The sequence below is a fragment of the Penicillium angulare genome (genome assembly GCF_028827245.1).
Source record: "Penicillium angulare strain IBT 27051 chromosome Unknown utg000007l_segment0_segment0, whole genome shotgun sequence".
NCBI classification, from domain to species: Eukaryota; Fungi; Ascomycota; class Eurotiomycetes; order Eurotiales; family Aspergillaceae; genus Penicillium; species Penicillium angulare.
Genome location: NW_026623166.1, coordinates 3,729,257 through 3,753,691, shown reverse-complemented (window position 1 = coordinate 3,753,691; position 24,435 = coordinate 3,729,257). Strand labels below are relative to the sequence as shown.

General features: G+C 48.6%; 11 protein-coding genes across 11 annotated transcripts; 4 read left to right on the top strand and 7 right to left on the bottom strand.

Annotated features, from left to right (window-relative positions):
- Positions 1-671: 671 nt before the first annotated feature.
- Positions 672-1,278, bottom strand: N7478_010670 (uncharacterized protein; the record flags this gene model as incomplete). Its single annotated transcript, XM_056926884.1, has 2 exons — positions 672-1,210; positions 1,272-1,278. 2 exons carry the CDS (start codon positions 1,276-1,278, stop codon positions 672-674), a joined length of 546 nt encoding a protein of 181 aa, XP_056776254.1.
- A 1,738-nt stretch (positions 1,279-3,016) lies between these two features.
- Positions 3,017-3,634, bottom strand: N7478_010669 (uncharacterized protein; the record flags this gene model as incomplete). The annotated part of the gene is made up of 2 exons (XM_056926883.1): positions 3,017-3,200; positions 3,357-3,634. 2 exons carry the CDS (start codon positions 3,632-3,634, stop codon positions 3,017-3,019), a joined length of 462 nt encoding a protein of 153 aa, XP_056776253.1.
- A 1,083-nt stretch (positions 3,635-4,717) lies between these two features.
- On the bottom strand, positions 4,718-6,297 carry N7478_010668 (ribonuclease H family protein; the record flags this gene model as incomplete). The annotated part of the gene is made up of 2 exons (XM_056926882.1): positions 4,718-6,217; positions 6,268-6,297. The coding sequence occupies 2 exons, from the start codon at positions 6,295-6,297 to the stop codon at positions 4,718-4,720; spliced, it is 1,530 nt and encodes a 509-aa protein (XP_056776252.1).
- Positions 6,298-7,623: 1,326 nt separating this feature from the next.
- On the bottom strand, positions 7,624-9,045 carry N7478_010667 (uncharacterized protein; the record flags this gene model as incomplete). Its single annotated transcript, XM_056926881.1, has 3 exons — positions 7,624-7,736; positions 7,805-8,337; positions 8,402-9,045. 3 exons carry the CDS (start codon positions 9,043-9,045, stop codon positions 7,624-7,626), a joined length of 1,290 nt encoding a protein of 429 aa, XP_056776251.1.
- A 458-nt stretch (positions 9,046-9,503) lies between these two features.
- Positions 9,504-10,880, top strand: N7478_010666 (aminoadipic semialdehyde synthase; the record flags this gene model as incomplete). The annotated part of the gene is made up of 1 exon (XM_056926880.1): positions 9,504-10,880. The coding sequence occupies one exon, from the start codon at positions 9,504-9,506 to the stop codon at positions 10,878-10,880; it is 1,377 nt and encodes a 458-aa protein (XP_056776250.1).
- Positions 10,881-11,649: 769 nt separating this feature from the next.
- Positions 11,650-11,973, bottom strand: N7478_010665 (uncharacterized protein; the record flags this gene model as incomplete). Its single annotated transcript, XM_056926879.1, has 1 exon — positions 11,650-11,973. The coding sequence occupies one exon, from the start codon at positions 11,971-11,973 to the stop codon at positions 11,650-11,652; it is 324 nt and encodes a 107-aa protein (XP_056776249.1).
- A 1,162-nt stretch (positions 11,974-13,135) lies between these two features.
- N7478_010664 (uncharacterized protein) lies at positions 13,136-13,477 on the top strand (the record flags this gene model as incomplete). Its single annotated transcript, XM_056926878.1, has 1 exon — positions 13,136-13,477. The coding sequence occupies one exon, from the start codon at positions 13,136-13,138 to the stop codon at positions 13,475-13,477; it is 342 nt and encodes a 113-aa protein (XP_056776248.1).
- Positions 13,478-14,648: 1,171 nt separating this feature from the next.
- Positions 14,649-15,676, top strand: N7478_010663 (uncharacterized protein; the record flags this gene model as incomplete). Its single annotated transcript, XM_056926877.1, has 4 exons — positions 14,649-14,655; positions 14,706-14,892; positions 14,945-15,017; positions 15,065-15,676. 4 exons carry the CDS (start codon positions 14,649-14,651, stop codon positions 15,674-15,676), a joined length of 879 nt encoding a protein of 292 aa, XP_056776247.1.
- A 441-nt stretch (positions 15,677-16,117) lies between these two features.
- On the bottom strand, positions 16,118-17,549 carry N7478_010662 (uncharacterized protein; the record flags this gene model as incomplete). Its single annotated transcript, XM_056926876.1, has 2 exons — positions 16,118-17,326; positions 17,400-17,549. The coding sequence occupies 2 exons, from the start codon at positions 17,547-17,549 to the stop codon at positions 16,118-16,120; spliced, it is 1,359 nt and encodes a 452-aa protein (XP_056776246.1).
- A 1,850-nt stretch (positions 17,550-19,399) lies between these two features.
- N7478_010661 (ankyrin repeat domain-containing protein) lies at positions 19,400-21,093 on the bottom strand (the record flags this gene model as incomplete). Its single annotated transcript, XM_056926875.1, has 2 exons — positions 19,400-21,037; positions 21,091-21,093. 2 exons carry the CDS (start codon positions 21,091-21,093, stop codon positions 19,400-19,402), a joined length of 1,641 nt encoding a protein of 546 aa, XP_056776245.1.
- A 528-nt stretch (positions 21,094-21,621) lies between these two features.
- Positions 21,622-22,368, top strand: N7478_010660 (ankyrin repeat domain-containing protein; the record flags this gene model as incomplete). Its single annotated transcript, XM_056926874.1, has 1 exon — positions 21,622-22,368. One exon carries the CDS (start codon positions 21,622-21,624, stop codon positions 22,366-22,368), a length of 747 nt encoding a protein of 248 aa, XP_056776244.1.
- Between the last annotated feature and the right edge of the window lie 2,067 nt (positions 22,369-24,435).

Sequence of the window (24,435 nt, the reverse complement as noted above, 5' to 3'; positions counted from 1 at the left end):
CTCTCAATGTGCAGCAAAGACAAAACCTGTCAAGCCGTATACCTCAGAACTTCACAATAAGCCGCCAGACTTGGGCATAGTCAATCGGAGGTGACATGGAAGCCGCACGCAATTCCGACGGGCCTCTTCAAAGTAGACCAATGGTCCGCCCACAGGCATCCACAATTGCACTTTCGCACGCGCAGCATAATGCTGAGGACCTTCATTCTGACTCACTTCTCTGAGGTCACCGTACCACTACTGTGAACCATGGGCGAGCCAGCTCTTTGCCCTCCGATTGCAACTGTGCCATTTCTGTGATTCGACCAGCACTTTCTGTGAGTCAGGAATACTAAACGCCCAGATAGAGTGAACGGTCCCGGTGCTGTCTGCCGCGACATGATTGGTGATCCATTCCACAGCATCGTCTAGCGCATGGTTCAGGACCGGTGAAGACATTGCATCAACCGCCAGAACCGTCCTCGGTGAGAAACCTGCACTGCTGGTATCTGCGAGAAAGCGTAGCTGAAGTCTATAAAAGCAGACTCCTCCCCCGATCCATTTCTCTTTCTTCACACATCGCGGCCGCGGTGTGTCGCCTCTGACCTTCGGGCCTGAGGTTTCCGTGACGACGGCTGTTGCTGATTCAAGCCCAGTGACATAAGAACAGTGCTTCGCAGGGGGGCGCTGCGTTACCAAGTGAACTCCGCAGGGGGACGCTGTGATGACAATTGAGACCCGCAGGAGACCGCTGCGTCAAATAAGTTCTCCGCAAGGAGAAATGCGTTACCAAGAGTCTCCGCAGGGACATCTGCGAAACCAAGAGTCTCCGCAGGGACATCTGCGAAACCAAGAGTCTCCGCAGGGACATCTGCGACACCAAGAGTCTCCGCAGGGACATCTGCGAAACCAAGAGTCTCCGCAGGGACATCTGCGATAACAAGAGTCTCCGCAGGGACATCTGCGACACCAAGAGTCTCCGCAGGGACATCTGCGAAACCAAGAGTCTCCGCAGGGACATCTGCGAAACCAAGAGTCTCCGCAGGGACATCTGCGACACCAAGAGTCTCCGCAGGGACATCTGCGAAACCAAGAGTCTCCGCAGGGACATCTGCGAAACCAAGAGTCTCCGCAGGGACATCTGCGACACCAAGAGTCTCCGCAGGGACATCTGCGAAACCAAGAGTCTCCGCAGGGACATCTGCGACACCAAGAGTCTCCGCAGGGACATCTGCGATAACAAGAGTCTCTAGCCTCTGCAGGCACCTCTTCGTGGTGCTAGTGATCAGTACTCGTCATCGATGACGGGGAAGCCAAGGCCTGCACATATCCTCTAGAAACAGTGAATAGTTTTAGTTTTACCGTATGCAGCTCCATTACAAATCAGCTGTTGTTTACTAGAATCAGTAAGAGGCATAGTAGCTAGTACGGTGTTTCCTTGCGCCAATGGTGTTGAATAGAGTGGCATAACGTAGCACCCAAAGATATGGCATTGTTGCATGGGTGGTGAATAACGGGCCAAGGTTTATAGTGATTACTGGCGAAATTTTCAAGGTTCCCAAGGGGTTAACGGTGATTCAACGTCGTTGGGCTGGACGGATGTTTTAATGCGGACGAGTGAAATCTTTGATCTGGTGTTGAATGATAGTGTTATAGATGATTCAATGTGGTCGGGTTTAAGTGAGGAAGTTGATGCAAATAGGGGCTGGCTGCGAGTGCTTGATGAGATCCATTTCCTGTGGGTTGATACTGTATTCGCATTGACGGTCATGAAACGCGGTGGGTGCGAGGGTTTTGTTGAAATCTCTCGGGGAGTGTCCGCGATGGCTGATAATGTTGGCTCATATTGATGACCGGCCGTAGCGAACACTCATGGTCAATCAAAACGGCGATCATATCTTATCGGTGGCTGAGCGCGGCGGAAGCGAAGATTCATGGTGAATGACGAGGGAGTGTTGACGACCACCGGTGACGGTGACTCTCAAGGGACCAGTTTTGTTGACTGACCGAGCTTAGTTTCCAAGGCGGTGAGGGGCAATGATGCGCATTGGCCAATCACAGTAACCTTCCCGGGTTTAACTCAAGCGAAACCCTCATTTTTTGAAGTTATTAAAACTGCTAGGGTGCTTTCTGCCTTAAGATTATTTAATCTAGTTTGGACATATTCACTAGATCCCCTCAATTTTCCGTGTTGCTTTCACGTGAGCCCTCTACCCACGCCTTCAGTCATATTCCCCTTTTAGGAGTTTCGAACGCAAACCTGCACCTGTGATTATGACCTGATGACTCTATATTGTTGTCTGCCGAAGAGATTGAGTGGTATCTTAGCGCTAGCTCTGACATCATCATCACACCTAAGGCTCATGCATGGAGCCAAATGATGAGACACATCTTCCAAAAAGCGGCAATATTTTCCACACCGGAGCAAGAATAAAGATAGACAAAAAGTCAATTCGCTGAACCCGCGATGCCTTGGTCAAACCACCCGAGCGCATAATGACGACACCTCGATTCCTCAGAATATCATGCAAAAACAAGGGAAAGACTACGCATATGGGGCAAAGCTCCGAAGGAGCCTTTGCACCCTCATTATCACATCCAAGTATCCGTCGGTCCAATCTTGAGGATTGATGCTGGATACGGTGAGTATGAGCCCAAAAACCCATGCAAAGCGAGATGCCTCTCAGCAAGTGAGCGGGCAGTGGCTTTCTCCTTTTCATTCCATATTCCTGCGGAGGCAAAAAGGAAGGGGTTGGGTTGCTCCAAGCTCAGATTTAGCTGCAAGAGACTACATCCTAATGCCTAAGCTGATTTATGGCCAATTCTTTGTCCCCTTGTAGGACACCTACTTATCGATCCCGTATTATGCTACTTCATACTTGATTCGGCACGAGAGCCATATATTGTGAGGCGTTCCATGGGCCGTACTAGAGGCTGGATCATAGGAAATTATAGCATTGATTGATGGTAAGTAGACACATGTATCCATGTCGAGTACATGTAGGCTCTTACAAACATATTTGTGACCGTGATCGACTTATCTACCTTCCTTGTTGCCAGCATTCACTCTGCAAGATCGCATCAACTCTAATTCTCCTTTGAGGCTCTTGACTTCTATCGCGAGGGCCTCAAAATGATCCTTAGTCTGCACAATCTGAGAGGAATACCCTCCGCTGCGACGAATTTGTCGTTCGTCTGGCTTGACTTTTCCACGAAGTGACCTATTGTTCGTGCATTAGTCCTGCTGCTGACAGGCCGGTGTGTATGAGACGAGCCTTCATGATTGTACTGGTACATACCTCTTTCGCCTGCTCGGCCTGTGTCATAAATTAGCAAGAGGCCTGGGGTTTGGGGCGGCAGCGATAATGGAAACTGACCAGCTGGCTGTTTTCTTTTCCGGCCCGCACCCAGATTCCTTCAACGAGTCTTGTGAAGCTGGCTCAAAACGCACTCTTCCGAGAGGTCTATCCTCCGATTTATCTCGGTGTGATGAGGCACGCTCACGGTTCTTGAGTATCGAGCCGTGTATCTTCTGAGGCGACACTGCGCGTCGCATAGAGATCCTGTCTCGTTCGGGGGCCTGAATCAAATCCTTAAATTCCGCAAGCAGGGCTTGCTTGCGGCTCTCAGTAGGCGGCCTGTCCGGTGGAGTCATCGCGAAGAGGCTGTTGGGTTCAAAAAGCGAAAGAAACAAGAGTGATTACTGTACATTGAAAAATTTTGCAAGAAGGAGAGAATTGAAGACGAGCGGTCCAAATTTGCTGGTGGAATTTAGGCGAGATGCACAGAAGGGGACTAAAATTAGATCTCACTAGCCTTTCCATGGAAAGACAGACTGGTGGAGGCTGGCTTTGACGGTGATTCAACGCGTTGAGAACTAAGCTTCCGTTGATACCACTCGGTGAGTGACTGATCCTGGTGACCGACCATAGTAAATGCTGATTTTCGACAAAACATGGGCTATCTAATTGCCTCAAGTAATTGGCCCTCGTCAGGACTATGGCGATACACAACTGCCCTTGTACAACATTCTGCTTCATGAAGGCTTGAATGCCGTCGGCGTTGATACACGATTTTTGCTCATAAACGACTATGTTCATACACGCCACTTGTCACACACGACTTCACCCAAAAAATATTTTGTTCATAAACGGTTCTGCTCTTACGGCTTTGTCATTGAGACTGCTGAATTTGTTCCCTTAATTCCAGATGGCAAAAATTGATCTTCCTCCATTAGATCATTTTTCACATACCAGCTCTTTCTCCGGTGAGCTTGGACTGCGACGTTCCCAATCTACCCATTTCTCGTCTTTCCCCGTACGGACTTGTTTTCTGTCCAAGACGCTATTCCTTACAAAACAAACAAAACAATTCATTAACGCCCGGCGGCTGAGCCGAAAGGGCAACTATCACTGATCTACTGTACATGTCCATCTGTGTGTGCTGGGTCTCTTGCAAGCCCATACATGAAACTTTATAAAATATGACATTTCCAGAAAGCAGTGTCGCAGTGAGTTTCTCGTGGGTTAGTAAGTGGGTTAGTAGGCTGGCTTGAAGGCGCTTCTCCAAGTGTTCAACATCCTTTCTTCGGCAGTTGAAGCGCGTCTACCGTTTGTAGCACGAGGTGGTGGGTGAGTAGGGTCGGAAGAAGGGGGTGGGAGTTTTGTTGGTCGATATTTTCAAGTGGCCTCAAGTCGGCCCGTCGCTATGGCGAAACGTATGGAGGCCCGTACTGCCTCTAGGTTGGTGTCCACTTCTGATCATCAGAAGTCTGTTTTCCGCCCAGGAAGAAGGATATATTTCCTCGGTGAGTCTGCGTGCATTGTAACATTTCCGTCCGGTGCGCCGTCCACTTTCGACATCGGAAGAGGAAGTGCTCCACGGTTCCCCTTGCTTGTCCGCGATCGCATAGATCCGTCTCTGCAATATTAATTTGATTGAGATATCCGTTCAGTCTAGCCATGCCGGTTCGGAGTTGAGCTAGTACGCTCGCTTCTTTCCACGTTAGGCGATCATACAACTGCCGGGTGTGTTTGCCTGGCAGTGCGGCATCTACTCGTTTTGCGTGTCTTCCTATGTTCTCTGGTAGCTCGCTGCTGGGGACTGCTTGGGACCGTGCGATATTCAGTGTTGTCGACTTCATCCTCGAGACGTGTTCTTGTAGGAGGGCATCTTCTTGTGTTGCAGTTCTGGCCTGTTCTTTAGCCAGACCTAACAGCTTGTTGTCTTCGGTAGTAGGGATCCAGTGGAATTTGATGCGGTTTCCATTCCTTCGCAACCTTCTCATCAGCTTGTACATCTGACAAACAAACTCTTGGCCAGACTGTCGTCGAGGGTTCCTTAGCGTGAGCGCTGCCGCCTTGTTGCTTGTGAACAACGTAATCTTGTAGTCCTTGATTCCCACTACCAGTTTCAGCACATGTGCCATAGCTGCCAGCTCCGCAGAGAACGGGTTTTGCTCTGCTCTCACGCCCAATGTGATGGAAAACGTTTTGAGCTTCACTTTTCGATTTCGAGGTGGCTGTTTCTCGATTGCGACTCCAAATCCCACCAGCTCGTTCCGTGCCGAGCTGCTGACCGCGATCTGCATCGATCCGCCCGCTTCAGTCTGAGGTTCATATTGTCCGTCAATATTGGCCTGCACGCGTTCGTCCCATGGGGCCAACGTGAACGGGTTAATTGTTTCCAGTGCCTCCATGTCGATATGCCTAAGCGCATCTGCTACTTGGTACAGCGGCGAGCGATGATATCGTCTGAACTTTCTGATCCGGTCTGTACCTCTGCGGAGCGGGTTTATTTCAGGAAGTGTATGCATGTCTGTCCACATCTTCACGGCCCGTCTCCAGAATCGGCTCGGCGCGGTGGCAATATGGGCCTCCGCCTCCGCTACGCTGGTCGCGACGGTGAGGAATGTCCCCACAATGGCTTGTGCTCCATCTCTTTGGACTCGATTGGTCGGCCCCATGGCCTTGTCCTTACACGCGTGCATCCAGACATTGGAGGCGTAGTCCACAACCGGCGCCACCGTTGATGTAAATAACTGCCGCGCAGTTGCTGGGGAGAGGCCCCGAAGTCGCCGAAGCTCCATCGCTGCCTTCAGGCCCTTGGACGCGGCCCTTGCAATATGTTCCTTGTATTTCAGTCTCGTGTCCATCAACAAACCCAGGATCTTGACGTGGTCTTTGGGTACAACCGTCTGTCCCTTGATGGTAAACGGCCCATGGTCCGATTTACGTGTCTTGGGAGCAAAGTGTATGATAGCTGTCTTCTCAGCTTCGAAGGTCGCACCGCTTCTCCTTTCCCAGTCGAGCGCTTCATTGATGATTGCTTCAATTCTTTCCCGGTTACCCACGCGGTAAAATCATCCACAGCAGCGACTGCTCCCCCCTGGCTGTCGATCTGTCTGATTGCGTAGATGGGCACAGAGGCCGGTGTGAAGTTGGTCTACAGTACTTGCCGCCCTATTCATCGGATTTCAATCCCTTAAAGGTTGTAGTTTCTGAGCTGAAAAGTTAATCAAGCATATTGAGCCTATTACAAAAAAAAATACCGATCAAAAATCTGATATTTCTCTCGAGTGGTGTGTCAATATGGTCGGCGCAAAGGAAGAGACTAACCAGGCCATTTTTTCATATAGGATTGAAGATAGAGGTTTTGGTCGGTCAAGGCTTGAATAAAACATGACTTTTGTAAGATATCATAGTTATTTTGTAATGGATGGCGTGCCGTTTCGCTTAGGTCGAGCTAGAAGGTATGGCTTACAGTACCATTTAACGATCATTGGCCAATATGTGTCTAGACTTGTCAAATTTAGGCACAGCGCGGGTATCTATTTGCAGCCGGAGATGGTCTGGGAAAATTCGAAGAATATGATGATGTAAGAAGAAAAGACCACTTTCCAGTCTCAAAGCAAGACTGGCAGGCGCCACAAAATGTATAATAGAAGCCTGATCCACAAACCCGATTGCACAAGGCGCAAACGAAATGGGTGTGTCCTGCTACACCGATTTTCTGGCCCTGCTGATATGGTTTTTCTTTGACCCCGCAGTCAACATGGAATCGGCGATTGCTCTCATTTTCCACGTTTTTTCCCGTGGCTGTTTATCGGCGAAGCTTCCTCGAGAAAGCAGCTATAAAGTAAAACTGCAAGAAAGGTACTCGTTGTATTTGAATCGTAAGTTACTAGCCATTCTACTGTACTCACAGTGAAAGCAGTGCTACTGGAAGTTGCTCACTTAGTCTAAATCTCTGTTTCACAAAAATATGTTACTTTAACGCTTCTCCTGGGGTCTCAGGTGCCGCGTCATTCGCTCCGAAGGGTGAGCAGGTTTGTGGCAGGGCCAGGCGGGAACTATAGTCAAGAAGGTGGATGATCTTTTCAGTTCAGCTCAGCCGGGAGATCGACCAGCTTTACTCTTGAGAAAGAAGCCCTAATCCTGCCGATGATAAATGCACTCTCAATTCGGTCCGTCAAGGTTAGTCTCTTTCTTTGGGATGACAAACAATCCCATATAAAAATATCGTCCAGAATTCTCGATTCAAAATTCATTATTCGGTAGAACTATTAGAAGACTGATATGTAAAAATGCAGTTGTTGGATGCTTATCCCTATTTTCAATTTTTGGCTGTTCAACCTCTCGATTTTTAGGCCTGCGAGATACCGTTCTTCTTTTGCAAAAAGTCCCATGTAGCAAGTGCATGGGCTTTTGTCACATGAAGGAACTCGTCCACCGACGCTGACTCATTAGTCGTAGCCACTGAAACGATTTGAAATCAATTTCGCCATCCACAAAAATGAGTAATAGGGCAAGTCAACGGTACTTACTGCTGAAAGGGCTGCAGCCATACACATATGCCGGCACGCCAGCGTAGCGGTAATGCTTGCAATCTGTAGCACCCATAGAGGGAATGATAGCAGGGCGAGAGCCTCCAACCAACTCTACATTCCGCATAAGATGTTCAAGCATGGGATGGTCAATGGAAGAAAGACTGCTAGGATTACTAGCCGCCTCCTGCTTCTTAAGCTCGATGGTGGCTTCCGGGTAATTCGGGATCACAGAGTCGATAACAGTCATTACTTGATCCGCTACCAGACCAATCGGCAACCGAATGTCGAGTTCGAACTTGCAATTTTCCGGAATCATATTGACCTTGAGGCCACCTTTAATGGTGCCAATATTGACCGTTGGCCTGGCAACAACAGTTGAGGTGCCTGGTCCCATAGCCCGATCCACGGCGGCCAAGGTCTCAGGATTCTTCATATGCCTCCCAATTTCAGAAGGGGGCGTTGGTTCAATCGATTCCACCGCTTCAACCACCTCTGCGAGGAAACTAGTTGCAGTCCGAATTGCACCTTTGCTTTAAAGTTTGTCAGCCTTAGAGGTATATAATTGAAGTTGTCTATACAGTTGAACTGTCTTACCTAAGGTTCAAATAAGCTCCCAAAGCCCCCTTCGTAGTAACAGACCCTGATAACCTCAATGTCCCTTTTTCTGAAAATCGGATCGTATGGCCGGATGGCTCGGCGCTGAGCATGACATCACCGCCCCATTGGTCCCTGCTCTGTTTAATAAGGAAATTTGTACCCCATCGGCCGCCTGTCTCCTCGTCGGCTACTGCACAAAGAGCAACACTCCCACAAATAGATTCCCTCCGGGCATAGAGGGCTGCATAGGCAATCACCAAGGAGGCTGTTCCTGACTTCATATCGACAACGCCTCTCCCGTGGATACGACCGTCTTTTATATCGCCAGACCATAGATCACCAGTCCACCCATTGGTATTTTCCGGTACAGGAAACACGTCGATATGGCCGTTCAGAACCACCCGTGGACCAGAACCTGCCCCTCCTTCGAATTCGCTCACAACGTTATGAAGGCCTGGTTGAGCTTCAACAATGTCGCTAGGAATTCCACGGTTGGATAAATACTGCCTTAGGACTTTGGCAGCCTCCATTGTACTTCCAGGTGGATTAGGAGAAGCTGCTTGGACGAACAACTGCAATAGTCGGATTTGACTCTCCTCGTCAAACTCTAGGGCTTGCAGGAGCAATGATTTGGCAGACATTGTACCTGAGTATATTCGAATTTGGGACCTAGTGGCGAGTCTGCTGCTGATAAAATGTTGAAAGAACGAAGGCTGGCATCAACGATTGAAATTTGCTCAAACTTGCGAGTTTGCAGGCTGGAATAGGTATTTATGACGCACTCGGCAAAGAATTCCATTGGACACAGCGCTGATACCCACAGGCAACTTAGACAGAAAGCGGGCACCTATTTGGGTAAGGTTTGGATTAAGTAATCACTGGTGGAGGGTAGACAAAGACCGCACAAGGGTAGAGTCGATGCCTTGAAACGAATGAAGTCAGAGAAAGGGTTCTCAAAGTACGGGCCAAGGACTAAGATGTGAGTCATTACTGTCAATACCAACTATCCTATTGCACGCCATCCTTCTCATAGCATCATTTAACGCATACATTCTATCAGTCCCATCAGTATCAACAGCATTCATTCTGAAAAGACAAAATGGTATTCGGCAAGAAAGCGCTTCTCCTGGGCGCAGGTTTCGTCTGCTCACCGGCCGTGCAAGCCCTATGTGGAAAAGGCGTTCATATCACCGTGGCCTGCCGCACTCTGTCGGCTGCTCAGGCTCTAGCTGTTCATCACAAGAACACCACCGCCATTGAACTCGATGCCTCAGACTGTGCTGCTCTTAACACCGCAATATCGACGGTCGATATTGTCATCTCCCTCATTCCGTATACACTCCACGCCCTCGTGGTCAAGGCAGCTATCAACCAGCAGAAGCCCGTTGTCACGACCAGTTATATCTCCTCTGAGCTGTGGGATCTCGACGCCGAAGCCAAATCCGCGGGTGTGACAATACTCAACGAGATCGGCTTGGACCCCGGCATCGACCATCTCTATGCTGTAAAGACAATTGACGAAGTGCATTGTGCAGGCGGTCTTATCGAGGCCTTCACCAGCTACTGCGGTGCGCTGCCGGCGCCAGAAAACTCAGACAATCCGCTGGGCTACAAGTTCTCGTGGAGTCCCCGAGGTGGCCTGCTCGCGCTGCTCAACCCGGGGCAATGGTACGAGGGCGACGCAGTCACCAAGGTGAATGGCAGCGATCTGATGGCTAGCGCGAAGCCGCATCATATATTCCCGGGGTTTAATCTGGTAGGCTATGCAAACCGCAATGCCGTCAGCTTCCGCGACTTCTACAATATTCCCGAGGCCAAGACTGTATTTCGCGGGACCCTACGATATGCCGGTTTCCCGGAGATCATTCGCGTGCTGGTCGATATTGGGTATTTTAGGCAGGATGAGCTGCCCGCGATAGGAGCTAATGGCTCGGACACACTTACCTGGGCGCAACTTACAGCATATTTACTTGGCTTATCTCAATCCGCAACCGAGATTGAAATACAGTCTGCAATCACTCGGAAAGCGTCATTCTTATTTCCTGCTGAAGTTCCGCGCGTGCTTTCGGGGCTCCACTGGATGGGCCTCTTCAGCACAACGACCCGCATTGACCCTCGCGGCACACCTCTGGATACATTTTGTACTCTCCTAGAGGAGAAGATGGCGTATAATGATGGAGAGTCTGATATGGTTATCCTACAGCATATTTTTGACGTTATCAATGCAGACGGGAGTAAAGAGACTCGTTCAAGCACCCTAGTCGAGTACGGCGAGCCTATTGGGCCGGGCTCGAGGAGTGCCATGGCGAAGCTTGTGGGTCTTCCTTGCTCGGCGGGAGTTTTGGCGGTGCTAGAGGGAAGAGTCAAGGAGAAGGGAATGGTTGCTCCTTGGACTAGCCCTCAGATTGCGAGCATGTTGAGGGATGATTTGAAGGGACGGTATGGGATTGAATTAAAAGAGAAAATCCTACGCTAGGCTTTGATATTGATCACTGATATTGCAATACTTACGTCCTTGATACAGGATGGATCGAAATCGGTTTCACCATCTAGGAAAGCTAAACGTATTACTCGAGCCACCGGAAAGTCACCCACCTTACGAGCGAGCCACGGTCAACACGACCGAAGAGCAGCTCTGCATGGTGCTCGGACTTTGTAGCTTCATCGACGTAAACTTTCCGTTACGGCCAAACGTCTAGATACAAATGGCCGTCTAGCTGTCTGCGAAGTCTCAGACTTGCCGCCTAGATTTGGAGCTGAATGTGACTGACGGAGGCCCTCAACTTGCTCAACCTGAGTTAAGCGCCTCAATTTTTTGGTCGAAGCGTTGGTTGTATCATGTTGTTGAGTCGCATCGCACCATCTTATAGATGCTATGCCATATGGGTTTCTCGCAAAAAGCATTTTCCTCCGCATTCAGCCTCGCATCACAATCATCGAGCATCCTGCTCGTAACGGAAGATTTCCCTTTTTTTCTCCTTTCCGGCCTGCAGCTGAAGGAGGGCGGCGGTCATCTACATAATTAAAATTTATTTTCAGTGTGAGCTCTTTGCCTCGTATCAGCATCTCAGACCTGATCAGAAGCTGTTTCTCGATAGCTGTCCAGGTTATGTCGGCATCATCAAATCGTTTGATCAATTTACGTTTAGTGCGATCAGTTGTCAATGCAGTTATACCCGTGTCGTCAGCTGTTACCCGACGGTGGCGTGGAGTCTTTCGTCAAAGTATTTTCTCAAGATTTTTCTCTAATGACCAGCGCCAAAAGGCACTGGAGTCAGGACGACATCTAACTCCGTGTCTTGAGATACCTCCCGATTGTTGACTGTCACGCGCCACTCTATGCGGTAGTGGATACAGCTTGGCGGCTCCTCGTCATAAAACCTACCCTCTTCCCTACCGGACAACTGGAGGAATTTGGGATGTAATGCCGTAGAATTGCTTCTAGGCTCAAAGCTGTTTTCAAGCAAACCATTGGGAGGCCTGGCGGTAGATTGTGTAGGATAAGGACTGCCAAAGTACCCCGGGGTTGGTGCGTAGTCTGAGTTCAGTTCCGAAGTTCCAGACTCCATAGTTTGAGATGAGCAGTCGATTGTTTCGACCCGTGACTTTCGAATTAAGCAATCGCAATCCTTGGAACAGCATGTCAGCTTATTGGGAGAACCATTCTTGGATCGCGCTGGGGACGAATGAAAGCCGCAATTGGTAGTGGACTTTGGAAACAGAGAAGTTACATTGCCTACGCGGGTTAGCTTCACAGAGTAAGTTGTAAGCGTAAGCACAGCTTCCGTATTATTACTAGTGAGCAAAGTGGAAATTTGCGACATGCGGTGAAAGAGAGATCTGACAGGTGGCAATGGAGACAACAGGCCAGCGATCATGCCAGATCCCCCGAACTGCAAGTCGATTCCACAAGATTCCATAAGGCGTTACGGTATTATGTCGAAATCTGCAGGAGAAAGATTACCACCTTTCCTATCTTGGATTGATGATTCAGCGCGTGCTTTGATCCTATAATACTGTCTTTGTATGTAACACGCACGTAAGCGTACGTACGGGCTATACAACTAGCCTCCGCGAACTGGCAGGATCGCTCAACTCGATCCAGCACCTAGATAAAAAGAACCCTCTCATTATGGAAATCAATCGTACTAGTTCATACGCATTCGCCCCTATTCGACAGTATGTCCTTTCATCTGTCTTAACATCATGTCAGGTTGTAATAAATCATTAAACCCAGGACTATACTGCTTTGAATGGTTATTCATGAATACCTGCGATTACGAACGACATGAACTGAATTTTTTTGAATACCGCGGTGGTCAACGCTCATGGCGGGACCAGCGAGGAATGTGTAAAAAAGATGGGTTAGTCTCCACCCTGATTATCAGCCTGACAAGAAACCCACCATGACCGCTCATCTCAACAAAGATGAATGCGAATGGGATTCAAGAGTTTAATCACATTCTTTTCTGAACTTTTGGAACTTTCGATAGTCTACTTTTAGGATATCGGCAAACCAAAATAAAATGTAAAACTCGGGCTCTTAGCAAGACGTACGTCATAGTAAGGCTTAATCTAGGTAGCTTTGCACACGACTGCAAGTGCCTAGAAACCTGTTTTTGAATGCTGAGGTAATGCCCACCTGTAGCTGTAAGGCAAGAGTCTGAGGCTACGCGAAAATTTTATTCCTCTAACACGTATCCCACTATCCACATACACCAATCAATTACAATGACACTAGTACGGCTTCAAGCACGAGTGCAGGCCCCAGCCTCTATCCTCCCCTTACAGCGAGAAGCTTTTAACCTTCTCAGCCGCCGAGCACACCCCAAAGATTCCAAGCCCGAGCGCGAGGATCGCTCTGCGCAGCGGGGTTCCGGCGGCACGGAAGGCTCACCCAAACACCCGATTCCCTCCAACCAGGCACACCCAACTCTTCAAGATGGCAAAGACTCACCCATCGCCGACTTTAAGGGCAATCTGCGGAAGGATCTTCCAAAAGATGTGCAGGACCATAACAAGGAAGTTGAACGCCGAAAGGATCGGCCACAAAATCAATCTCATAACAGATGAATTCTCCTTTTATTAGATTGACTGAAATTCATGGAATCAAAATTATGCACACTATACCTCTTTTTTGGGAGTAAGTGGTGGGCTTTTTTCACTTCTCTTTTTCTTCTTTTTTTCTTTTTTTTGGTTTTAATAAAGGGAGAATCGAAAAGACCTAGACTCTGGGGAGCTTAGTCTTCTAATTTTCTTTCGCAAGCTGAATCCAAACGGAATTTGAAGTTTCGTGGTCTAGCCTTCATGCCCTGAATCGAACGAATTGGGAGGAAGTGTTTTCTGTCGCGCGCTGGAGAGACTGACGTCGGTCATGAACGCATCCTAATCGTCTTTAAGGCCATAATGTTACTGATCAAGTTGCTCTTACCTGTGTCTTCATTACCTATGACTTCCTCAGTCGTTCCAAGGAGTCACTTGGACTATAATAGGGGTGGACTCGAATAGGGGGTGTTCTTATTCGTATTCGGAGAAAATCTTTATATCGCCTCATTTGAAAATATTTAGGGGGTTACCATTCGTATTTGATATCCGAATATTCGGAACATTGTAATATATATGCAATTCTTGGCTTAATTTCGATTGTCTGCAATGATTGGCTGACGCCGCAAGTTCATACCGCGCGACTTAGCGTGGTTTTGTCGCGTACTCTTTATTTACCTCAATATCCTCTTGCATCTTTCTAAAGCGACGATATGAGATATTCAAGCTTCTATACCTTATCAAAATAGCTGACAGCTGTATTTATTCATCACCTACAATATATGATGCATCTCCTGACGTTCCGAGACGAGCCCAGCGATTTCATAGGATATGCTACCATCTCTTGGATGATGGAAGCGACGATGAAGTGCCTACAGAAGACCGCATCCTCAAAAGACCTCGTTTAAACCAGCCAAAAGTAAGCCCAGAGCCTATTACTCCAGATGACTAGGTTAACCAGATATCAAGACCAAAGCTCTCTGGTGGGATTGCCTGCGGCACAACTCATTCCAAGCCCAGAAGACCCTCGCATGGAAGATATCAGGATCTCAAATGCCACACGATACGTTCGCGACAAGAGTCTTCGCCATGCTGGCTGTACAACTGTAAGTACGCCCTCGAGAGCGCACAATGCTCGAATACAAAGCGCTTGACTCTCTTCGCCTGTCCAACAGTTTGTTGCTTCAGTTTCAAGGAAAAAATGTTTGGTATGTGACGCGCTCAACAATTGGTTGAGAACCAGCTAATGTGATTTCAGTGGAATGCGCAGTGAGTGCTCTTGGGGATGTGAACTGGTTACCTGAATCATTTGACTGCCTGCAAATTCCGCCAGAGAACAAGACACTTCTCTTATCAATGGCGAAAACCCGCTTGGGTTTGATACCGACAGTACCCTTTGACGACTTAATTGACGGAAAAGGTCAAGGACTCAACATTCTTTTGGAGTATGTCCGCGAATTGTTTATATATCGAGGCTTCTTGCCTAACCCGTGCTAGTGGCCCACCGGGCGTTGGAAAGACATTCACTGTTGAAGCAACATCGGAATATTTCAAGCTACCTCTTTATTCGGTACGAGCCAGTTGTGGCGCTAATGATGGCTTCGCTAACTTTGTCAGATATCTGCAGGCGAGCTCGTCGTCGACCACGGAGATTCTAATGCGTTTGAACAACAACTTGAGACTATATTCAAGATCGCTCATCACTTCAAAGCCGTGTTCCTCTCGGACGAGGCAGATGCATTTATTGAGCAGCGTACATCTTATCACGGTGCTCACAATCGACTGGTGACTGTTTTCCTCCGAAAGCTGGAATATTATCAAGGCATTTTGTCCTTGACTTCAAATCGGGGTATTCAATTTGATGATGCAATCCTCAGTCGGATCCATCTAATCATCAAGTATCAAGGCTTGAGTAGGGAATGTCGTAGGGATGTCTGGTCAACTTTTCTGACCAGGGCACATACAGTTCAAGGGTCTGCCAAGATCGAGGAGCACGACCTTCGGCGGTTGGGGGCTTTACATCTCAATGGACGAGAGGTGGGTTCCGGAGCGCTGTCGTACACTTCTTGTTTGCTGACTGAAATCGATAAGATCCAAAACATCGTAGCAATTGCACATGCTCTCGCTGAGGCGAATGCCAGCCAAGTGAACTATAAATACCTTGAGTTAGCCGCCGGCTCGCGTCAGGAATTTTCGAAGGAGTTTGGCAGACAGGAAATGTATATCTAGTAGCATACCTAGGAAACCCATGCTAGCAATGTTGTTCAACGTCGAGCGGCTCAACTCTTGTTACGTTATTTCCTTAGCACACGACAGTCCATCTCATCAGCCCTAAAGCTTAACAGTTGAATCCACGTTTTCATATGATTCATGGCATCTCAAAAAGCCTAATCTGTACACGACAGCCTTATGCACTGAATTTGAGTGAAAATTGGAAATAGTTCATGATGAGGTATCACCCGTAAAAGGCTTCATTCAGCCAGGCCCGCATACTCATTCGGGGATATCGAAAAACATGCAGGAGCATGAGTCACCTTCAAAATTATCATTGATAAGGACAATGTGGGTATCAAGAACAAGATAACTAATTTCAAAGGTAGCCTTTTTTTTTTGCCGCCTTGTAATTGGAAGACAAAAAAATGTTCGATTTAATTAAGGCTTCGTCATGGGTCAAGAAACAATATGTGCAGACGCCAGCCGAGCTAGACAAGAGCTTTGCCTACCCTTGTCTTCCCGGACACGATAGACATGACGTCCGTTGCCTGAGGCTGGTCCAAGTGCACGGAGCCGTTTCAGCCACTTCATGTCCTCCAAGTCAACGACGACCAAATGATGGCCTACATCGTCCCACAACATATTGCGCCACTCACTATCACCGTGAATAATTCCATGGGACCGTAGCACAGCCAAAGCTTCCACGCGCTCTCGGTCGAAGAAACCGAAATTCTGGTCGTTGACGACATGTTGAAGTCGTATTCCAGACCAGCCCAAAATCATCATATGTGCCATTGTTTCACCGTGGTACCAATATGCGATGCGTGGTTTGAAAGCACCTAAGCAGACGGGAACCTGTCGGCCCTGCAGGCTTGTTAGATGGTCATAATTTTCTACCTCTGCTTGAAGGCGATGCTGTTTCTCTGCCGTAGTAGCTTTGATGACCACAGTGTATCCATGTGTTAGAAGGGTTGTCTTCAAGAGGTAACCCGTTCGGCCGCGCACGTGTAACTGTTCAAATCCCTCATTTCGATTCCGTACGAGTTGACGGTGAAGTCTGCGAGTGAAGTTTGCCGGGCTTATCGAATGCCTGTGACTACTAGAATGTCGCAAATGGCTTTGTAAATTCGGGCATTTCGTGTCCAGAGGACCTCGATTGACAATTCCACGTATGCAGCCCATGGTACAGTACGCTCGGGTACTTTGATCATTCTGTTCAGGGCCATGTCCTGCTTTTTTGCCAAGTCTACTGCTGGATCGATTTTTGTCGCTCCTGCTGCGGGTTGATTTCTTGCGGCTCATCTGGCTGCGCGCTGCTGCTGCGGTAGACGGGGAGAGATGATCCTCCCCGCTACCGCTACCTTCTGCAGACGAGTGCTTTAGAGTCGAGATTCCTGGTTGACAGCGGGCGCGGGATCGTGTATTGTGCTTTTTTGGTTCGAACTTCCAATGAGAGGGTCGATAGATAGAAGTCCGCTGGCTTTGGCTTCGCATAGTTTCGGGAATATCCCGCAGTATATCTATATATTCGACTTTCCAAGTTCTTAGCTCGTCATGCGCTGCATCGTACCACTCCTGGTGTGGCGCTTCGGTGGCAAGCGGTTGAAGAGTAAACGCAAGTACTTGGCCAATGGCAGTCCGGTGGAGACGATTTGGATCGTTCACCTGTACATCCTGATTTGGCACACATAAGTAGTATTGGAACAACAGTAGGATCTTTCGGAATATGGAGAAACACAAAAGCCTCTCCTGTGCAGATGTAGCCGTACTGGACTCCACTATCGATCATGTATGAGAAGATTTGGGTGATCACAGCGGCGACGAGACGAGTAGTGTGATACTCAAACGTATCACCTTCCAGGTCAATGAAGTCGCGAGCCAGGTCCATCTCATGCAAGCCTGCTACTAATTCTGGGATTGTCACCTTATGGGGAGCCTTGAACTCCACTGCATAAACAGGTTTTCTTCGCTCGTCAGCCACGGTATGTACACAAAACTGATCAGCACGGCGATTGCGCTTCCTTGGTGTGCGAGGCCTCCTTGAGGTCTGTATGTGACCAGGCGGCTTTCAGTGCATAATATGTCTCAACAAACAACGATTGGGGAAATTACCTGCCCTTTCCTAAGGTTAAAATGGAACATCTTCCAATCAACTTGGCTCTTCGTATAGATACATCGGGGTTCACTCCGATGGTGCGGCTCCGTTCCTGTTCGGCACCAACCTGGAATGACAACAGGTTGACCCGGCTTCCACAGTTAACTCCCGCCTAGGGCCGGAGAGGGCCGACACCCGAAGGGTGGCCCCGTATACCGAAGGCCCGCCCGAACCAAACGCCACAACCCCCGGAGGGAAAGTCTAGAATGGTTCCCGCGGGCACACTGGGAGCGACCGAAGGGAGCGGACAACTATGGACACGTTCCACTCAGTTAGGGCCTGATATACCCACGGGTGATTTGTGAATGGGGGCCTTTCAAGCATCAACCTCCAGGTTCTGATCAAATGAATCTCTCCTCAGAACATCGTTTCAAATCTTTCAAAGCGGACACTTGACACCATAGAACGAGGTTGATTCCAAACAGAGCCTTAGAATCATAGAGCCCGTAAGCTTAGCATGGGACCTTTCACTACGATAACCCGCGCGGCTCGGGCGGAAACATTGGACGTCGCCACGAAACGCCTAAACACTGAATTTCACTTCCTGAGATCTGGATAATTGACTCTTGTCGAATTTCCCGGACAAGAGGATTGGAGAAAGTTCCAAGACGAAGATAGTGGGTTGGTCTTGCCCGTCGCCTATGGGAGGCACCCCCGGCTCGAGGGCGCTTGGGCAATGAATCAAATCCGGGCGAGGCCGCAGTTCGGAAAAGTAATTCGATACCAAATAAGTGGCATTTATGCCGATGCAATGCCTGTATCTTGCGACGATGAGAAGAAATATCACATTCCGGAAGGCTGACTTCATATATCGACGCGTCAACAGCGGTGGTCAGTGGGCCAAGTATGGCGAGTTGACACATCCACGCGCGATGCATATCTACCACGCGTAACCTCAGTTGCTTATTAGAATCCCTAGCCTTGTCACTCACCCCCAATCTTGAGAACACTTGGATTGATCTCGATATGTCGTATGTAGAGTGTTATTCGACTTCGTTCCCATTCAATTTGCTCTTGCCGTGTTAGCCCCTTCCCTGAGCAATGAATGTGCGGCGAGAACGTAGCAGAAAAGGTCTCATATTCGCTGTCAACCTCGAAATGTCAGCAGTAATGCGAATTACACTCGGAATTTTGTGCATCATATTGCTAGGATGTTAGTTCATCATGTTTCATATCTGAGATATAACAAGTGCTCCCATAATACTTTGTATGTTGACAGACGCTCACGTATCTTGCTGTATTACCGCTATGAGTGAGTCATGCTGGTCTTGAATGAGACCCCAGCACGGATACGGTCGCAATTTTGTGCTCAAAAAAAGATCGGACGTATCCTTTTCTCATTACCACCCACGGACAGCTTGGGTCAGGATATATTGACACCATTTGCAGCGATGGTAATGTATATTCCTAAGATACCTAGTAACACGAGACGGAATACCCCATCCCAGTCTCCAATTATACAATTCCACATGGGTGATACGATACAGTACCTCGGCCTCATGCAAGATCTTCTGCTAGGGCTGGTGATCAAAAAGTAATTGTAAAAAGCATAGCCAATGTGGTATGTTAGAACAAAGAGATTGTTAAACGATGCTGAAATTCACACCACTTTTTCGTATCTGACGTTGTCTCTCCCTTGACGAGTAGTCTCTGTGGCTCTTTTGCTTCATCGCCCCTTGGATGAGACGGCTCATATCACGATTTTTACGGGATTGAGCAACTTCGGCTGGCATTGCCAAAATACAAGGCAAGTTCGGGCCCTGGAGTAATCTGCTGACCATTGCGGTATCTTCTCGTTTAACCGCTAACAACAGGGCCGTCTCACCCCAACCATTGATCGTATCAATATTGATTCGAGGATGCCCAAGCAAAATATCTAGGATATCAAGTCTTCCGTGACGAATGGCTACACAAAGTGCCGTCTCCTTATCAGGACTGTTCAATTGGTTGATCTGCAGCCGATCACCTTGCCGGACCAGCAATTCAACCATATCACGGTGGCCCTCCTGGGTTGCCAAAAGAAGCGGCGAATGATTAGGTATCTCCATAGCGTTAATTTGTGTGTTTTTGTGAGTGAGGAGCAATCTCACCACTGCGGTATTCCCTTGTTGTATAGCCAGACAAAGAGGAGATTGAGAGCCCCCGCATAGATTTGGGTCAAGGCTCGGCCGGCTTAAGAAACATCCAAGAACGGTTGTATCATTTCTTCTGGCTAGATGGTGGAGCGAGGTAGAAGGGCTATCATATTTCCCACATGTTCCAAGCGTATTGATCTTCACGTCCTTCTCTTCCAGAAGCCTCTGCGTGACACGATCATGGAATGAAAAGGTAGACCACCACAGCGCAGTCCTACCGTAAGTGTCTTGACGGTTCAAGAGAGTATTTCCGTGGCGAAGTAGAAAATCCACTGCCAAGAGATGGCCACTCCTTGCCGCTGTGTGGAGAGGTGTCAGTCCCTGTTCATCAACTATATCGAATTCCTCTCCCCGGAGGCGCAGCATTCTTGATATGGACGCACCTCCGCTACCAGCAGCTGACACAACCGTTTCCTCATTTCTAGTGGGCGGTATATCCTGTGATATGATGCCAGGGGATGTCGCTTTCCAATGATCAAGGAGGAGATCTTTGATATTGTTTCTGTTTCTGATACATGCTTGGATCCATGGCGAGATTCCATCCAGATCTTTTGCATCAGGGTTGGCACCTCTGATGAGTAGTTGGCACACAAAGTCTCTGTTTCCTTGAAAGACAGCAAGCCAGAGCACCGTCTGCCCCTCAGAATTTGGGAGGTCGACTTTGAGCTGAGGGTGTTGAAGGAGCTGGGTGACGATGATGGATGATGTTGTCGCCACACTGTGCCACAGAGCACTCTCTCCCTTGGTATTTCTCAAGTTCACGCTCAAGCTTTTCTTCTTTAGTAATACTTTGATCACCAGCTCCGAGCCGTGATCTGCGGCTGTCATGAGAGGGGATGAATCGTCAACTAGTGCATTTACGTCGGCTCGGTAAGAGATTAACGCCTTTGCAAATGCACAATTATTGGTCTTAGCAGCCCAATGAAGCGCCGAGCTGTTTTGGTACTTGATATTGTACTTTATTAGCGCCAGACGCAGCTTGGGATAGAGTTTTCGGTGGGTCTGAGCAAAAGCAGAAATTTGGCCGCCCGATAAGGTGCTGGCTATGATCCAAAGAATCTCCGTTGGAAAATCGATAATGGAAACCTGTAGAGTATAGTCAGCATTCAATTCCATTTCAAAGCATCGATTGCTCATACCATTGCCTCAACCCTCAGGCTGTAACTTTGTGAAAGTATATGCAAAGAGGTTATGAGGTGCTGTTTCTTTCCAAGGCGATGCGTGAAGTTTGATGCAAAGTAATGAAACTAATGCAGCGCATTTTTGGGCGATTTGGCATTGCAATGGCCAATGAAAGGGCACATGAAGAGCTTTAAGTATCACTACAGCGAAAGAGTGGATGCCCTACGATGCAATCTTGCTGCTGTAAATTGCGGTTCAGTTCCCAGGCAGACTGTAGAAACCCCCAGTATTCAGAACCGTGGCTCCGGGAGTAGTGACCGGGATCCCAGGGACAAGGCGGCTCCCAGGACCGGCATATACTTTCCCGGGACATTCAATAATGATTGTCAGAGATCACATTCTCGATTCATTCTCAGGCTCCTGGTTATTTGGAACACATCTTCCATATGTATCTGGTCTACAGTAATGTCTACTTGAACAACTTGAGACCCTGAATGATCCACCTTTCCTCCCTCGACATATTTGACTTTTTGTGCTAAATACGAAACATGCTGGGCAGACTGCGAAATCAATGTTTACTTTGGATCTGCAGAAGCCTCGATGGGAAAGAAATCGTTCAATTGACCATTTGCTACTGCTGGGCAACTGCGCAATCCTGCACCAAGTATCTCCTTGATTGCCTTCACTACGATAAAATACCACCCCTTCACCGAGCCATACTCAAACGACGACTAGACATTGCGCGCCTGTTGTTGACTCATTACCACGCAAGTCCCAGCTCCATGTACCGTGGGACGAGCACGCTTCTGCTCGCCATTGAGATGAGCTGCCCACAAGCAGTTAACCTTATACTGGAACATCACCCACGGCTGTCCTATACTTGCGATTTTCAAGGTCAAGGGCCATTGTCAATCGCGGTCGCAAAGGGCAATTTTGCCATCGTTGAACGCCTGTTGCAGTACCCAGCGCTGGATGTCAATGACCGATGCACCGATGGCATGTCCGCTTTGATGTACGCAGTGGAACACGCTGAGCACGCCATTCTAAGCCATCTTCTGACCGACCCCCGCGTGAACGTCAGCATCGAAGATCGCTTTGGGCAGAATGCGCTACACCAAGCAGTCCGAAAGGAAGACCATATCTCAGTGCAGATCCTAGCCCGAGACCCTCGCTTGGATGTGAATTGGTGCGGCACCCATCGAAATACGGCACTACTTCTCGCGGTCAAAATCTTTAGGAGGTCGGCGCGTGGAATGGTAGAAGCCCTACTGCTCAACCTCAGAATATCCCACTAGAGCCCACCCGGCAGTGTTGGTGCTAAGAATTATGATTCGCGATAGCGGATGTGTATCTGGTAGAGCCTAATCCCTCTTGTCTCACAATGATGAGCAAGTAGCTTCATTCAAATACGACGCCACCAAAGCCCTATCAGGGCAAAGCTGTGATTGGGAGCTTTTCCGATTCTAGTCGGACTAGTTGGCCTTTAGCTTCGGGGACACGGTGAACGCCCACAAGGCTTTGCTGCCGTAATATGCCCCTGTCATGTATGGAAGCCCTGTCATGAAGCCAAATTTTCGGTTGGAACCTTGTTGCTTATCTCACTGTTGAATGTCGCATTCCTGTCAACGCAGCACTTTCAAGATTGGTTGCAAGTCTGATTGCACAATTAGCTTGGGTATGCAAAGCCCAATTCGCCATTCATAGAGCACTATTGAACCATTGGAGCTCCATGCTGGCCTCCTTTTTTTTAATTGCTCAGGGAAGGGGCGGACACGGCAAGAGCAAATTAAATGGGAACGAAGTCGAACAACACTCTAGATACGACATATCGAGATCAATCCAAGTGTTTTAAAGATTGGGGGTGAGCGGCAAGGCCAGTGATTCCAATAGGTAACTGAGGTGTGGTAAATATGCATCGCGCGTTGATGTCCACTGACCACCGCTGTTGACGCGTCGATATATGAAGTCAGCCATCAGGAATGCGATCTTTCTTCTCATCGTCGCAAAATACGGGCATTTCATCTGCATAAATGCCACTAATTTGGTATCGGATCACTTTTCTGAACTGCGGCCTCGCCCGGATTTGATTAATTGCCCAAGCGCCCTCGAGCCGGGGGTGCCTCCCATAGGCGACGGGCAAGACCAACCCACTATCTTCGTCTTGGAACTTTCTCCAATCCTCTTGTCCGGGAAATTCGACAAGAGTCAATTATCCAGATCTCAGGTCTACATGGAAAGGCCTTCTCCAATGGTGATTTCGAGAAGTGGAAATTCAGTGTTTAGACGTGTCGTGGCGACGTGCAATGTTTCCGTGCGAGCCGCGCGGGTTATCTTAATGAAAGTTCCCACGCTAGGCCTACGGGCTCTATGGTTCTCAGGCTCTGTTTGGAATCAACCTCGTTCTATGGTGCCAAGTCTTTAGTTTGAAAGAGTTGGAACTATGTTGTGAGGAGAGATTCATGTCATCAGAACCTGGAGGTTGATTCTTGAAAGGACCCCATTCCCGAATCACCCGTGGAAATATCTTAACTGGGTAGAACGTGTCCATAGTTGTCCACTCCCTTCGGTCGCTCCCAATGTGCCCGCGGGAACCATTCTAGACTTCCCCTCCGGGGGTTGTGGCATTTTGTTCGGGCGGGCCTTCGGTATACGGGGCCACCCTTCGGGTGTCGGCCCTCTCCGGCCCTAGGCGGGAGTTAACTGTGGAAGCCGGGTCAACCTGTTGTCATTCCAGGTTGGTGCCGAACAAGAACGGAGCCGCACCATCGGAGTCAACCCCGATGTATCTATACGAAGAGCCAAGTTGATTGGAAGATGTTCCGTTTGAGCCTTAGGAAAGGGCAGGTAGTTTCCCCAATCGTCACTTGTTGAGACATAGTATGCACTGAAAGCCGCCTGGTCACATCAGAACATCTCGCAAACACCCGAGAACGAGACTAAATATCTCGCAACAGGTCCCTCTGTGGATCCGCCTGGGAAAATCATGCATCCCTCATAGTAGAATCACCCGTCATGAGTAGAAAGGCGAGTTTCTTGCCTGGCCTCTCCTCCGGAAATTTGCCGCAGTGAAGCCACCACCGAGGTCATTTTGGAGCATAGTAAACAAGTAATATCTGACTGATACAGCCTCTCAGCAAGGTCAGACAGCATCCGATAGAAAAGTCTCTAGTATCAAATCCGTGACTTCTGGCTTTGAGGTCGCTGTCAATACCATTCATTGACGCAACCTCAGAATATCAGAATATCCCACTAGATCCCACCCGGCAGCACTCGTGCCAGAAAGTATGTTTCGCGGTAGTGTATGATTATCTGGTAGAGCCCAGTACCTCTTCCCTCTAGACGAAAAAGCTAAGCGAGTCGGG